General features: G+C 49.2%; 2 protein-coding genes across 2 annotated transcripts in view; both read left to right on the forward strand.

Annotated features, from left to right (window-relative positions):
• ZNF385C (zinc finger protein 385C) overlaps positions 1 to 14108 on the forward strand; it is a 37863-nt gene that overhangs the window by 18710 nt on the left and 5045 nt on the right. Inside the window, exon 2 of the mRNA XM_036753830.1 lies at positions 13120 to 13265. Within this exon, the coding sequence (XP_036609725.1) occupies positions 13120 to 13265 (146 nt within the window). The remainder of the gene's footprint in view (positions 1 to 13119; positions 13266 to 14108) is intronic.
• C4H17orf113 (chromosome 4 C17orf113 homolog) lies at positions 5798 to 10976 on the forward strand. The gene is made up of 2 exons (XM_036753829.1): positions 5798 to 6567; positions 7915 to 10976. The coding sequence occupies exons 1-2, from the start codon at positions 5995 to 5997 to the stop codon at positions 9412 to 9414; spliced, it is 2073 nt and encodes a 690-aa protein (XP_036609724.1). The 5' UTR covers positions 5798 to 5994; the 3' UTR covers positions 9415 to 10976.

Raw genomic sequence — 14108 nt, forward strand, 5'->3', positions numbered from 1 at the left:
AGTGATGTAGGTTTGTACCTATCTTGTATTTATAAAGTGTATTTATGTGCATCTGTTTTCCCCTTACAGAATGTAAGCTCCTTGAGGGCAAAGACTATTTTCATTTTTTGTCTTGGTATTTCCAATACCTGGCCCATAGTATGTCCTTAATAAATGTTTGTTGGATTGAGTTGAACTGAAAATGTTTGTGTCTGATAAGTCTTGTTTGTCTGTTTGTATGTATTGGTACATCTGTGAATCAATGATGAGGCTTGCTTCTTCTGGTGCCCACCCCCTTGGAACCCATGCTGATGATATTTTACAGGCCTACCTCTCTATTTCTGCACCTCCTCCCTCTCCCTAACTCAGTCACTCTTCTGCCATTTTCCTTTGAGATATTCTTTAATTTTCTGCCTAGATAATGGAACAGCTTCCCTCCTCCCAGTCTCATCCTATGTTCTCCCCTCAGGCCTGTGGAGACACCTGGCCCGGGCAGGCAGAAGCTCTATTCCAACCCTCTTACTGCTCCATCCCCCAAACATGAGCACAGTCGCAGGTGCACGAGCGCACACACACACACACAAACACACACACGTGCACGAACAAACCCCAACCCACGTCCTGGCTCTTTGTTCTGACTAGCACTCCCTGGGGCTGGGGTTCACCTGCCAGGTGCTGTTTTAGGCTGGAAAAGGTAAGCCAAACGAGCATGCCTTTCCTTCCCATTCCTCTAAGGGGGACTCGGGGGCTTGGGGCTCTGGTGCATAGAACTGAAGAGAAGGGGAAGGGAGGAAGTGTGTGGCCTTCTCTCAGTGTGTTCTGAAGAGAGCCCTGGATCTGGCTTCAGGGGACCTCAGTTTGTATTCCAAGCCGGCTGTACCACTTAGTAGCATGACCTTGGGCAAGCCACCCTTCCCCTCTGAACCTCAGTTCCTTGTAAAAGGGGATGAGGATGTTTGTACAACAGACCTCACAGGGGGTGTCGTGAGGCTATGACTGGCAAAGCACTTTGTAAATGTGAAATAGAGGAAGAGATGTGAGCTCTGCTTCTACTTCCTCCACCCATGTCTTGTCCAAAGTGCCTCGTCCTCGACTGGCCTTGTCAGCGGTCGCCTGCAGCGTGTGGACACGTGGGTCTCCGTGTGCAGTGGCCTTTTCTAGTTGAGTGGAGACCCCCAGGGGCCCGGGCCCTTCCACGTGCATGTCAGATGCAGAAAGCATTAAAAAGTGGATGTGGCCTGGAAATGTACGCAGAGGGGAGGAGCTAGGGCTGGCCGCCTGCTCAATGGGGGCGGCTGCAGGCCCTCTGGCTCCATTCTGGAGGTAGGGAGGAGGGGTTCAGAGAGTGCTTCAGAGATGCTCCCTCACCCCATTGGCCGTCTGTGCTCTGGCATAGCCCTGGGTTTGAGGGCAAGGCCAGAGGGATGAGCGGGGAGAGAGTAGTCAAGTGAGGCGGGGTGTGAGCAGAATTATTCTGCACTTACCCATCTCCCTCCATCCCTAGAACCCTTTCCACTTTGACCCTGGGACTCCTAGTCTTCTGACCCCATAAACAGAGTGTTCCTGGCTCCCCAGGTGAGATTTCATAGAAATGCCAGGCCTGGTAGGAACCTAACTAGAAACCATCTAGCCCAGAGATTTTTAACTGTTTTTTTGTAAGTCAAGTGAAGCCCATTGAATGTTTCTCAGAATGTTTTTAAATAAAAGAAGGAAACGCTAATTTCCGCAGAGGTTTCCGTTAAAGGTTAGTGAAACTAAAGATGTCTTCCCCCCCCCCCACCCTCACCCCACCCCCAATATCTAAGTTTATGAATACTTGAAATCTGTTCAGGGAGCAAACTATCCAACTGATATGCTGACATAGTGCTTTTTTTTTTTAACCTATGAGGCAAAAAAAAAAAGAGTAGGGTGATTTTTTAAAATTTCAAAGTAAAATTATGTCTTCCTGTAATTATTTGTGCTCAAAGCACATTTGCACAGATAGGAGAAATCACATCTTAAAAAAAAAATTTTTTTTTAAATTTACCTGGTGTTAAGAGGGGCAGCTGGATGGTGCAGTGGATATAGTGTACTGGACCTGGAGTCAGGAAGACTCATTTTTGTGAGTTCAAATACAGCCTCACGCACTTACTAGATATGTGACCCTGGGCAAGTCACTTAACCCTGTATGTCTCAGTTTCCTCATCTGTCAAATGAGCTGGAGAAGGAAATGGCAAACACTCCAGTATCTCTGCCAAGAAAACTTCAAGTGAGGTCATGAAGAGCTGGACAACCACATAATGACTGAACAAAACTACTGTTAAGGACTTCTGATGTAATCCAATTTCCTCATTTGTGGGAAAAAGAAAAATTGGGGTCCAGAGAGAGCCAATTGTACAGCAAGTTAAGTTAGTAGGAGCATCGAGTTAAGAACCCAGATTGGGCTCCTCCTGTTTCCAAAACACTGTGTAGTCTTAAAGATCATGTCAGCAGTGGGACACCAACTGGAGCCTCCATTCAGAGATCCTGAAATCCCCCAAAAGATGGTGGGGAGGGGGTACTCAAGGACATTCATGGAAGGGCCCTCCCCTTCATCTCCAGAGGCTACCTTCTGTCCTGCACCCTCTACCCAGGGAACTGTCTTTGTCCCGACTCCACCTTTACCCGAGATGCAAACCCACATTTCCCCAGCGGGTAGGAGAAAGTGATTGCTATGTCTGACTCAGTTGTCATGTCTTCGGTTTTGTTGAATTGTTTTAATCTTTTTCTTTTTTTATATTTCATTACAACGGTAGGCGCACTGGGCAGGGAAATGTAGCTATATAGATACATACAAACATGCATGTATATATACACATGTATATGTGTATACATACATGTATGCATGCATTATGTATATAAACATATGTGTATATATGTACACACGTGTGTATATATATATACATGTGTATATATGTATAATTGGAAATGAAGTTAATGTAAAAACAAAACTTATACATTAAGAAAATTTTGTTTTAAAGAGAAAGAGTGCTAGATTTGGAGTCAGAGAAGCTGGTTTCAATCCGAGCTGTGCTGCGCTGTCATAGACAAATTCCTGGACACAACCGGCCCAGGTCACAGTTTCTTTCTCTGTAAAATGAGAGGGCTGGACTAGATGATCCCACACTTAGAGCTAGAAGAGCCCTTACAGATAATCTAGTCTAACCCTTTCATTTTACAGAGGAATAAACTGAGGGTTGGAGAAGTCAGACGACTATTCCAAGGTCACACGAGCCATACGTGGCACAGCTAGGATTCGAACGTAGATCTCCAGCCTCGGAAGCCGATGCTCTTGTGGCTGCGCCATTCCCACTGTCCCCCACCGCTAAAGAAATTCTTGCTGCTGCTATGTGACCTTCAGCATCCGTCCCTTCTGCGGCCGCCTGCGTGGGCTGGGGAACGGTGGATTCTATTTGCTGGGGGAGAGGGGGGTTGGAGAGGAAGTTAATTAGCCCTTCGGGGTTTGCAGGGGGGAGCTGGAGCGACCCAAGTGGCCAGCGGAGGCGGGGGGGGAGGGGCGGGGCACGTGCGCTCAGGTGTGCGCCGCCTTCCCGTGCGCCAGGTGAGACAGGTGTGGCAGGTGTGGCCCTGGGGCGGCCTCGAAGTGCCGCCCGCGCCTCCCCCGTGCTCCCAACCACCCCCCACTTGGGCTGGGGCTCCGGCTGCAGCTGCGGGCGGCCTCTTCGCCCCGGTTACCGCTAGTGGCTGCTGTAGTTCTTCGGAGCCCAAGGAGTCTGCGGACAGAGTGTCCACCGCTCAAGATGGCGGCTCCCATGGCTCAGTGAGTTTATGGGGGGGGTGGGGGGAAGAGGTGCACCTGGGGAGGGGAGACAGGGTGGGGTGCCCAGTGGTCCCGGTCACCCGTCCCGGCCCGATGGCTTGGCACCTCCCCAACCCAGGCAGGGGGATGGGGCACCCAGGGAGGCAGGAAGAACCGCAGCGTGTGCATGTGTATGTGCGCGTGTATGTGTCTGTGTGTGTTTGTGTATGGTGGGCTATAATCTGTTTCCCTGAGTGGCTGATTTGGGGGCTGCGCATTGCCCGCCCCCACCCAGAGGAAGTTTTCAAATCTACCTCAATCCTCTCCTCTGCACCCCCGGCAATGACAGGAGTTTAGGGCACCATCTAGATTTGGCTTGGCTTTTACACCCACATTTTACATGTCAGGTTTACAGAATGCTTGGCATTATGTTGTGGGGGGCAGGGTTCCCTCCTAGCCCTCTGGGGGCTTGCAGAGCCAGAGGTAGGGGCTGTTGGGGTGCGTGCACAGGGCGTTCTGGAGCCCAAACAGAGGAATGCTCTTTTGGTAGGAACTAAAAGTTTGTTGCTGATTTTAAGGGGTTAACTGTTCTTACTGGGAGTCAAGGGATGCTTCCTGGCTCTGCACCCACAAGGAGCCCCGCTTCTCCTGGGGTTCATCCCTGGTTCCCCTGTAGGTCCCGGTAAAGTCTCTCAAGCCAGGTCCTTCCCCTTTTCCTCAGATTCACTTATTACCCTTCCGATCTGTGGATGTATCCCCAGTGAACTGGGTGTAGGGGCTTCAAGGCTGTTTCTGTTGGGCAAAGGTCCCATTCAGCCCTCCCAAAGCAAAGCGTAAAGATGGGAAGCAGTTGGCAAGCTTGCCTTCTTTCTTTTCCTTCCTTCCCTCCTTCCCTCTTTCCTTCCTTCCTTCCTTTCTTTCTCCCTCCCTTCCTCTTCCTTCTTTCCTTCCCTCCTTCCTTCCTTTCTTTCTCCTTCCCTTCCTCTTCCTTCTTTCCTTCCCTCCTTCCTTCCTTCCCTCTTTCCTTCCCTCCTTCCTTCATTCCCTCGTTTCCTTCCTTTAAGGTTTGCAAAGTATATATTATCCCATTTACTACTCAAAACAGCCTTTTGAAGTAGGTGCTATTATTATCCCCGTTTTATAAATGAGGAAACCTATCACTATATGAAATTGATTGTTGATTGACTTTCTGAGGGTCATATGGCTAGCTAATAAGTGTATGGGGCAGGATATAAACTCAGGTCTTGCATCCAAGTTTAGCGCCCTAGATGTTCTTTGCTACGTGTGAGATCTTGGACAGATCACTCGCTCTCTAGGATTCAGTTTCCTCATCAGAAAAATGAGGGGCCTGAACTCAATGATTTCTAAGATCCCTTCCATCCTCCGAGCCTGTGACCTTCAATAAGATGTTTGACCTGTACCATGGTGTAGCGGAAGGACACCTGCCTTTGGGGTCAGAGAACATGGCTTCACCTCTTGCCTCTGAGTCTTTTCTACGTGCCATCCCAGGCAGGTGGTGCTATGGCCATGGATGTCAGTGTTCCTCACCTCTAAAATGAGGGAGGGGAGTAGGAGTGGGTAGCTTCCCTTTCCCCTCTGGGTCTATGGTACTTCCAGACCTTTCTGGGCCTCTTTTCTCATCTGGTAGAAATAAGAGTACTTCACTGGATGTCTTAGGAGGGAGGATGGGACTATTTGTGTGTGTGTGTGTGTGTGTACACGTTTGTACATGTATGTGTTGCACACAGAGGGGACAGGTGTAGTTTTCATTACATCTACCTCCTGATTGGACACCAATCCCTGGATCTTTTCATGACTACTTGTTCTTCATCCCCCCATCCTTACCCCCTTTCTGGTCTTTTTCTGACCCATAGCTAGGAGTTTTATGTATGGGGTGGGAGGGCATGAAGGAAGCAGTGATGAACTAAAATGATTGAGTCTTCCCTACCCCATGGTCATCAATCCCCGAATGCCTAACAAGTCCTCTTACTCTTGGTAACACACCCCTAATTTATCTCCCCTTGTCTCTTTCATCCCCAGTCCTTGGCGTCGGAGTGGGAATAAACTTTCTCGGCTAAGTTAGATGGACAGTCACCATTAACCTGTTGGTCTGTCCCCCTCCTCATTCTCCCCTGGCTCCCCTCAGCCCTGGGAGGAGTGTTTGTCTCAGGAGAAGTCTGGGGAGGGGGGAGACCAGGGGGGAAGGGTTTGTAAGGGCACCCACCCATCAGGCGGGGATGGTCCCCCCAGGGAAGAAGCCAGCCGGAGAGACTTCAAACTCGAACAAGAAATGTAAGCGCTACTTCAATGAGCATTGGAAGGAAGAGTTCACTTGGCTGGAGTTTGACTATGAGCGAAAGCTGATGTTTTGCTTGGAGTGTAGGCAAGCCCTTGTCCGGAACAAGCATGGGAAGGCCGAGAATGCCTTCACAGTGGGCACCGACAATTTCCAGCGTCATGCTTTGTTGCGCCATGTGACTTCTGGGGCTCACTGCCAGGCCCTAGCTGTCAATCGGGAACAGCTGGCATTTGAAGCCCGGGCAGGGGAAAGAGGGAGGTATGGGTACCACCGAAACCTGCCCCTGAACTCAGTAGGCATGCCCGCCGCCGCCTCTATGGCACCCGTCAAGATGGAAGTGAACCCTGCCAAGGTGGCGGTGTTGACCACCGTTTACTGCATGGCTAAGGAGGATGTGCCAGATGACCGCTGCCCTGCTCTGCTGGAACTACAGAGATTCAACCTCTGCCAGGCACTCCTGGGCACTGAGCATGGTGATTGCTACACCCTGGGCAGCGTGAAGGACATGCAGGTGGGTGGTTTATATTCTAAGGGTAGGGAGGAAAAAGAAGGAAAATGCTTTCCACATACTCCTTGTGTGTCAAGTCACTGGGCAGAGCATGTTGGGCTTCAGGCCACAGCTCTTCTCCAGAGAGAACGTTAGACAGGGCAGGTTCCTCCCCCACTACCCGGCATATATTCTATTGTCCCCCGGGGGAATCTCTGTTTGGGAGGTAGACAGAGGAGAAGGTGCCTATTTAATGCCTGAATTATAAGATCATGAATTTAGAACTAGAAGAGACCTTTCAAGTCATCCTCATTTAACGGGAGGAAACTGAAATTTGCAAGAGTGAAGTGACTTGCCCAAGGTCACACAGGTAGGAGGTGGCCGAATCAAGGTCACAAGCTAGATCTGACTCCAAATCTGAAGCACTTTTCATTAAAGTGCCTGGGAAACTGACCCTCCTGTCCTCGCCTCCCCCCACTCTCTCTAATGTCTTTTGAACTGCTATCTCCCTGACAACTGGAGACTATAAGCCTTTACTCAATATGTGACTTGATTTCTCTCACAGTGGCCCTAGAGGCCACAGAGAATGAGGTTTTTTTGCATTAAAATGTGTTTTTATAAGAAGAACTACCAAAGCGTGGCCTTAATCACATCCTTGCCTCCCCCAGCCCAGTGTGTTGCTCCCTAAGGGGCAGCCTACTTTATCTTCCCTGGTGCTAGCTTTGGGAGAAGGATGGAGAGAAAGGGGACCTCTGCCATTGACTTACAGATAGTCAGGAAAGTATCTAAGAACTGACTTGTGTCCTGAGGCATTATTGTGAGAGAAGAAGATGCAACCCCTGACCTGGAGGAATGTCCAGTCTAATGGGAAAGACATGATGCTCACCCCTGGCGATCTTTGAGTTGGATGAAAGGGATGGGGAGGGAGTACATGATTATTAAGAGCCTACTGTATACCAGGCACTATGCTAAGCGCTTTACAAATATTATCTCATTTGATAATCGATTGTTGAAAGAGTAGCTGATTAGAAGGAAAAATAAGCAGCCTTAGGAGGGGTATATCTTGACAGTTAAAGCAGTATCAGACTTCATCTGCTTTTTACTAAACCCTTCCAGAGGTCATCTTCACCCTCTCCCTGTCTCTGCACAGAACAGTTCTTTCTTCAATGCCATGTAGACCAGATTTCTCTAGCCAGGAAATCAGCTATGGTCTCCCTTGCTTGTTCTTCTCAGTGCCTTGTGGGTATCAGGGGATCCTCCTTCCTACTGAACGTTTCTTCCTCCTATTTCTGGGTAACTGAGCTGAGGCTTTTCCTGGGATATGCTTAAAGACTTCCCTTTCTTTTTCTCTTTCTCTCTGACTCTTCCCAGGCAGCCATTGCCAGGGTTCTGCACTCTGAAGACTACCAGCGGCTGAAAGCATCCCCATTTGTGGGGCTAGTGCTGGACGAGGTTGGGGATGGTCCAGAGCCTCATAGCCTGGCCCTGTTTGCCACCTTGGTGTCCCCCTGTGATGGCCAGCCTGCCAGTACCTTCCTGGGAAGTGTGGAGCTAGGGGTAGGAGAAGCCACTCCTGGCCAGCTTCTGGACATTCTGAAGTCCTTTGGTGTTCCTGCACCCAAGCTGGCTTGGCTCGGCTCAGGACTCCCAAGTGAGCGTCTAGGTGAGCTAGGCCTACAACTTCGGGTCACCTGCCCACTACTGGCTGAGCTCCATTGCCTTCCAAGCCGGGGTCACCCAGAAGCCCCCACCTACGTCAGCGAGTATGAGAGTGTCCTGGATGCTCTATTTCGACTCTATGGCAGCTCTGGGGCCCATGGGATCCCAGAGCTCCGGGCAGCACTGGACCTTGCAGCCATCAATCTGACAGGGCCACAGCGAGTACCCTGGGCATCAATCTTGCCAGCTGTTGAAGCTGTGGCTACTTCCTGGTCCCACCTCGTGCCCATGCTAGAGACTACTTCCCCCACTTCCCCACTTACACAGGCACTGGCCCTTGCCCTCCGGAGGTTCACTTTCATTGCCTTCACCTACCTCCTACTGGACACTTTGCCTACGCTGCAGAAGCTCAGCCTCCTCCTTCAGCCTGAGGAGCCAGACTTGGCTCTGCTCCCACCCCTGGTCATTACCACTGCTGCCTCCCTGCAGGCTCAGAGAGGCTCAGATGGGCCCCACTTTCAAAGCTTCCTGCAGGCACTGGACAACTCCACCCCAGCTGGCAATGGGGATGGTGGCCGCTATTGCTATCAAGGGGTGGAGCTGACAGACTGCTCCCCAGCAACCATCCAGAGCTTTGAGGACCTCCGGGGGGCTTTCCTGGACTCTCTGAGGAGGTGGCTGTGGGACTCCTTCCCAGGCCCCTCTCTGGACATTGTGGCTGCATTTGCTTCCATCTTTGACTCTCGACGCTACCCACAGTCCTTAGAAGAGCTGGGAGCCCATGGGGAAGGAGCTCTCCGGTTGTTGCTCCAGGCATATGCCCCTGTAGTGGTTGGTGAGAGAGCCCTGAGTGACTTCCCTCTCTTTAAACGCATTGTCTTCAGTTTGGGCCCGCTGGGCCCACGAGATCTCTGCTGCAAGCTAGTCTGTGCCCACTCAGAGCTGCATGAGCTCTTTCCTGACTTTGCCATCCTGGCTTCATTAGTCCTGGTCCTGCCTGCTGGTGCCAGCCTTTTTGACAAGGTTGCCCGGAGCCGGGAGCTTCGGTGGTGGGACCAGGGAAAGGGAGAGGGAGGTGACGTCCAGGGGAGCCATGTTGTGAAGATCGCAGTGGACGGCCCTCCGCTCCATGAATTCGACTTTGCCTTGGCTATTGAGTTGTTTGAGAGTGGAGGTGGTGGGGTGGAATATTTTGGCACACAGATCAAATGAGGAGATCTGCTTTTCACACCTTAACTGGGGTGTCTCTCGTGTGACTTTGGATCCCTAGATGGAATTTAACTCTGCTGGGGTGAGAGACTATCCCCTGGCTTGGATAACCTTGTCCTGTATTCCTTCCTGTCACTATTGTATCACCCTGTATGCCCTGACACTAACTCAGCCTTGCCCAGGATGTGGAGGGGGGAGGGCTGGGAGAGGCTTGGCAATTTTGGTTCAGGAATAGCCTGGATGAGGAGTTGAGAGGTGGAAAGTTATGGCAGCTGGGGAGGGGACTTAGACACATTCACCGTGCTTTTGTCCTTTCCAAAGCTTTGTGCTAAATACATGGGCATTTTTGTCTCCCAACCCCCTGGGATTTGGTCAAAATTTCCATTGAGGTTGTGAACATTAATAATTAGATGTGGGAAGAGAACGGAATCTCCCCGATGGGGGATGGAAGGGAAGATAATTCTGTCTATCTGGCTCAGAGCCCTGCTTTTGTTACTGTTTGCCCTCTGGGAGCTAGTGAGCTCAGGACATCAGAACATGGGATTGGCAACTGGGAGACCTGAATTATAGTTCTGTCTCTGTCCTTAAATCAACCTTGCGCAAGGCACAGCCTCTGTCCGAGGCTTACTTTCTTCCTTTCTCTTAAATGAGGGAGTCAGACTAGGTGGTTTCTAAGATTGCCCCCAGCTCTGATGGTCTGTTCATCCTTACTACAGCACAATGCCTTCAATGTTAGCCAGAAGTGGGTCTGTTCAGAAGTGCAGGAAAGCCAAAAGACTTAGGGAGGCCCCTGTCTTCACCACCCCTCCACCCTGCAATCCAGGATGTCCAAGGGCATCTGTGTAAGAAAGGTGTACATAAACACATAAATATATATACAGATATATTAAATAAATCTCTTATCTTTTATAGAATTAGAGACAATGCTCACAAAGAGGATTTTGGTTTCTGTTTTGGGTTTTGCTATGATAGGATCCAAGAAAGTTCCAAGTGGAACAAATTCCTATCTTATTTTCTTCTTCCTTTTACATTAAAGTTTGGTTGCCATCCAAGCTCCCTTCTTATCTTCACCCTAGCTCCTTGAGACCAAAGAGTGCAAAATCACAATTCCTGCTCCTAATCTAACCTCACCCAAGCAGATATGATCTATTTTTTTCATTTCCTTTTCTTCTACCCCTTCCTCATTCTAATTCTTCACACACATACCTATTCCTACAGGGCAGGTGACGGGGAGGAGATAGCCTCTCTGTAGCTTGCTTGAGTATACCTTCACCATGGCTGATGCTACTGCTTCCTCTATCCCCCCTCCAAAAAAAAAAAAAAAAAAGACCAACAGAGCAAAGTATCCCAAGCCCCATCTGAGGGGGTCAGCTGACTGGTAGTAGCGGGATGGGGAAACCAGACAGGTTGTAAACTGTTACATCAGGGAGTGTCATGGGTTCTCCCCTGCTGTTCACTGTGGGGCCACAGATGGGCTGGGGAGGTGGTGAATAACAGTCTTCTCCAACCTTTCATTGAGTCCAGTGCCCTGGAACACAATAAAATAGAACCATCCCAACTCCTGACTTCCAATGTTCTGCAGTCTCTGATGATGTGTGTGTGTGTTGGAGGGACCCAGGTGGACTGTGTCCTCTTTCTCCCACAAGACTGTTTCCCAGCTGGGGATTCTGGTCCTGCTGCCTCCTAAGGTCCCATCAGAATCCCCTTCTCATTATCCCAAAATTCTTTTTCAGAGATGACCTTCTGAGTGGCCTAGTCCCTCAACCAGTCCAGAGATATAGGCCTCTGTGGTTAAGGAGAGATCTCCAGAGCTGAAGCTATCTTTCTAGGCTCCCTAAGTGTTCTCCCTACTCCTCTCCTGGGTCCCAGCACTTGGGTCTCCGAGACTCCTTCCTGTGTTTTGCCTCATCTCCCTGCCCAAGATCTGTGAGTGAAAGGTCCTGATACTCAACCATTTGTCCCCAAAGACCCCCTTTATGGGCCTGGGAATGGGGCAGGCCTTAGCCAATGCCATATTTGCCCACTTACAAGAAAATGCAGATGCCAGAGCATGACCCATACCTCCAGGTAGTTGGTGGGAGGAATTAAGGCCTGGAATTTCCTCTAGGTCATCTGGTAAAGGAGGGGAGATTTACAACCCAGCTGGTGAACCTTGTTTTGTCCATCATTAGGGTATTGTAATAGGGTTTAAGGAATCTGCTTGGAAGGAGGATGGAGAGGGAAGGAATGAAAGGGTCAGAAATATGGTTAGAGAGGAGGGAAGTTTGGCATCTGGCATCTCAGCTGCCCTGCATCTGATTGCTAAAAGAACTCTATGGAGTTGGGATTATTCAAGCTAGAAATGGGGAGCTGAGAGCTATCTGGTGAGGCCTCAGGTAGGAACTTGGAAGGGGTCTGAAAGGCTCTCATGTAGAAGGTGGTAAACAGTAGCCTCATCCCATTAAGTGAAGGAAGATGAAATTTCCTTGTCAGAGGGAGAGATGAAGGGAAGGATGCAAATTCTGTGAACCTACAGAGACTGTTTTCTTTAGTCTTTGTGTCCTCATGGACTGCCATATAGTAGGTGTCTAATTTTTATGGAATTGTGTTGGTTAGACTGTAGAAAGAAGGGAGATTGGGTTTGGACTACTGACCTGAAGAATACTGGAATAGAAAAGTGAAAAAAGTGCAGGGAGTAACTCTATCCCTGAGAACATCCTTTTAGGGTGAACCCCTGGAATAGGGAGAAAAATATTCTCTGATCAAAGGATGAGTCTGATGCCTTTTACACACACACACACACACACACCTTTAAAAAAAATGGATCGACAGTGATGTAACTCAATCCTAGTCCTGGATTTTCTTCTGCCCCCATCCCTCCTTCTTGGATTTGTTGTGGATACTACCTTCTCACTAACTGCTGGGTTAGCCGGGAATGGAGAGAGAGTGGGGGTGAGGAGAATGGAAGGAGAGATGCCCTCACTTCTCTTTTCTCACTTTGGAAAAGGTGCCAGCAAGTGGAAGATGGGACAATTGACTACATGCTTCTTGGTGATTTAATTCACTTTAAAAAATTATTTTTCAACTAACAAGCATTTATTTTCTCTGCTCCCCACTCTTCCCTCCAAAGAAATCAGAAAAGCAAAAGCTTTGTGACATGTATTCATAGTCAAGCAAAACATATCCCCATATTGGCCATGTATGAAAATGGACTTGTCATTCTACATCCTGGGGCCATTACCTCTGTGTGGAGAGGTACACAGCAGTGGCTATCTTCAGCCTTCCCTTGGAATCATGGTTGGCCATTGGATTAATCAGAGTTCTTAAGTCTTTTAGAGTCATTTCTCTTTACAGTGATTTGACTCCTTTGTAAATAGAAAGGGAAGTGAGCATTGGGGGTGGGAGAGCTCAGCCCTGAGACTCAAATTTTTTTTTCTCCAACTTTTAATCTCTACCCCACAATGCTTTGGTGAGTGAATTTGCCTGGGTGATCCTAGTCTCAGGTTTTCCAGCGGAGACAAAGGGTATATGAAGGATGTTTCGTGCAAATGGCATTTCTTCATCCCTCTTTCCCCCTCAAATGATATCTTGCTTCTGGCTGTGAGTATTCTTACTCTCAGGAGGAGACAGACAATACAGTCCCAGCCTCCTGGCCTCCTTTTGGACTGTGGAAGTTGGCCCCTGTCAAGTTTCCATTCCATATTTTACCCCTTCTTCCTCCCTCACCAGGCCCAGCCTCCAGCTCCCCCAACCCTCTGCTGGCCTCGCTGCCCCTGCCTGCTCGGCCTCTGCAACCCCCACTGGACATCAAGCATTTCCTGACCTTCCACTTCAATGGTGCAGCCCCACTCAGCCTTTTCCCCAACTTCAGCACGGTATGTGTGTGGAGAGGGGGGTGGTTTGATGGGGAGAGGGATAGTAGGGTCAAGTGCAAGGGAAGTAGAGATGGTCAGCTAAAGGTAGCTGGATACCTCAGTTTCCCTTTCTGCCCCAGGCCTGGGGAAATCAATTGTCTTCTTCTATTTCCTGCATCCACATACATACATGTCCTCATTCCTACTTGAGACTAACTCTACTGTACAGATCTATCTAGGTCAAATGAGATTCTCATATGTCTACAAAGGGGCAAGCTAGACAGGATAGCAAAGATGCTAGGGTCCCTTTCCACTTAGGGGACAAATTAAAGTGGTAAAGAGCCTGGATGCTATTCTCACCAACAACAGGGCTTGGAGGGTGGAGAATGAAAGAGAAAATCTGTCCATTTGTGTGTCTCTCTGTGTGTATGAAAATGGGAGGTAATCAGATTTAGAGCTAAAAAAGGCTTTAGAGTCATCTAGTCCAGTGCCTTCATTTCACAGATGAGGAAACTGAGTCTGAGTGACTTGCCCAGGTGTCTGAGGGAGAATTTGAACCTAGGTCTTCCTGACTCCAAAGCCAGCACTCTCCATCACACCAAACTGCCCTGCCACCTCTCCCTTGTATCTCTGGCTGCTTTCATCTTCACACCTCTTGCCCTCTCTGGAGATGTTATTGTTAGAGGAGTTCGAGCTTCCGGTTCCATTTGTATTGGCAAAACTGATAAACTAGGTACTCATCCCCATCACAGGCAGGATACAAAGGCTAAATTAGGATTGAGGCAGCTCAATCAAGAGCAAAGAAGAGATTTCGTAGCTCCCCTGCTGTCTTTTCTCTCCTCCTTTCTGCTGCTTCATACATAT

This window comes from Trichosurus vulpecula, chromosome 4, assembly GCF_011100635.1.
Source record: "Trichosurus vulpecula isolate mTriVul1 chromosome 4, mTriVul1.pri, whole genome shotgun sequence".
Taxonomy (NCBI): Eukaryota; Metazoa; Chordata; class Mammalia; order Diprotodontia; family Phalangeridae; genus Trichosurus; species Trichosurus vulpecula.

Bases quoted from the DNA above. Each gene is read 5' to 3' on its own strand.
- C4H17orf113 (XM_036753829.1), top strand. From the start codon at position 5,995: ATGGTCCCCCCAGGGAAGAAGCCAGCCGGAGAGACTTCAAACTCGAAC. The intron at 6,568-7,914 runs GTGGGTGGTTTA...GACTCTTCCCAG, and splicing joins GCAGCGTGAAGGACATGCAG to GCAGCCATTGCCAGGGTTCT.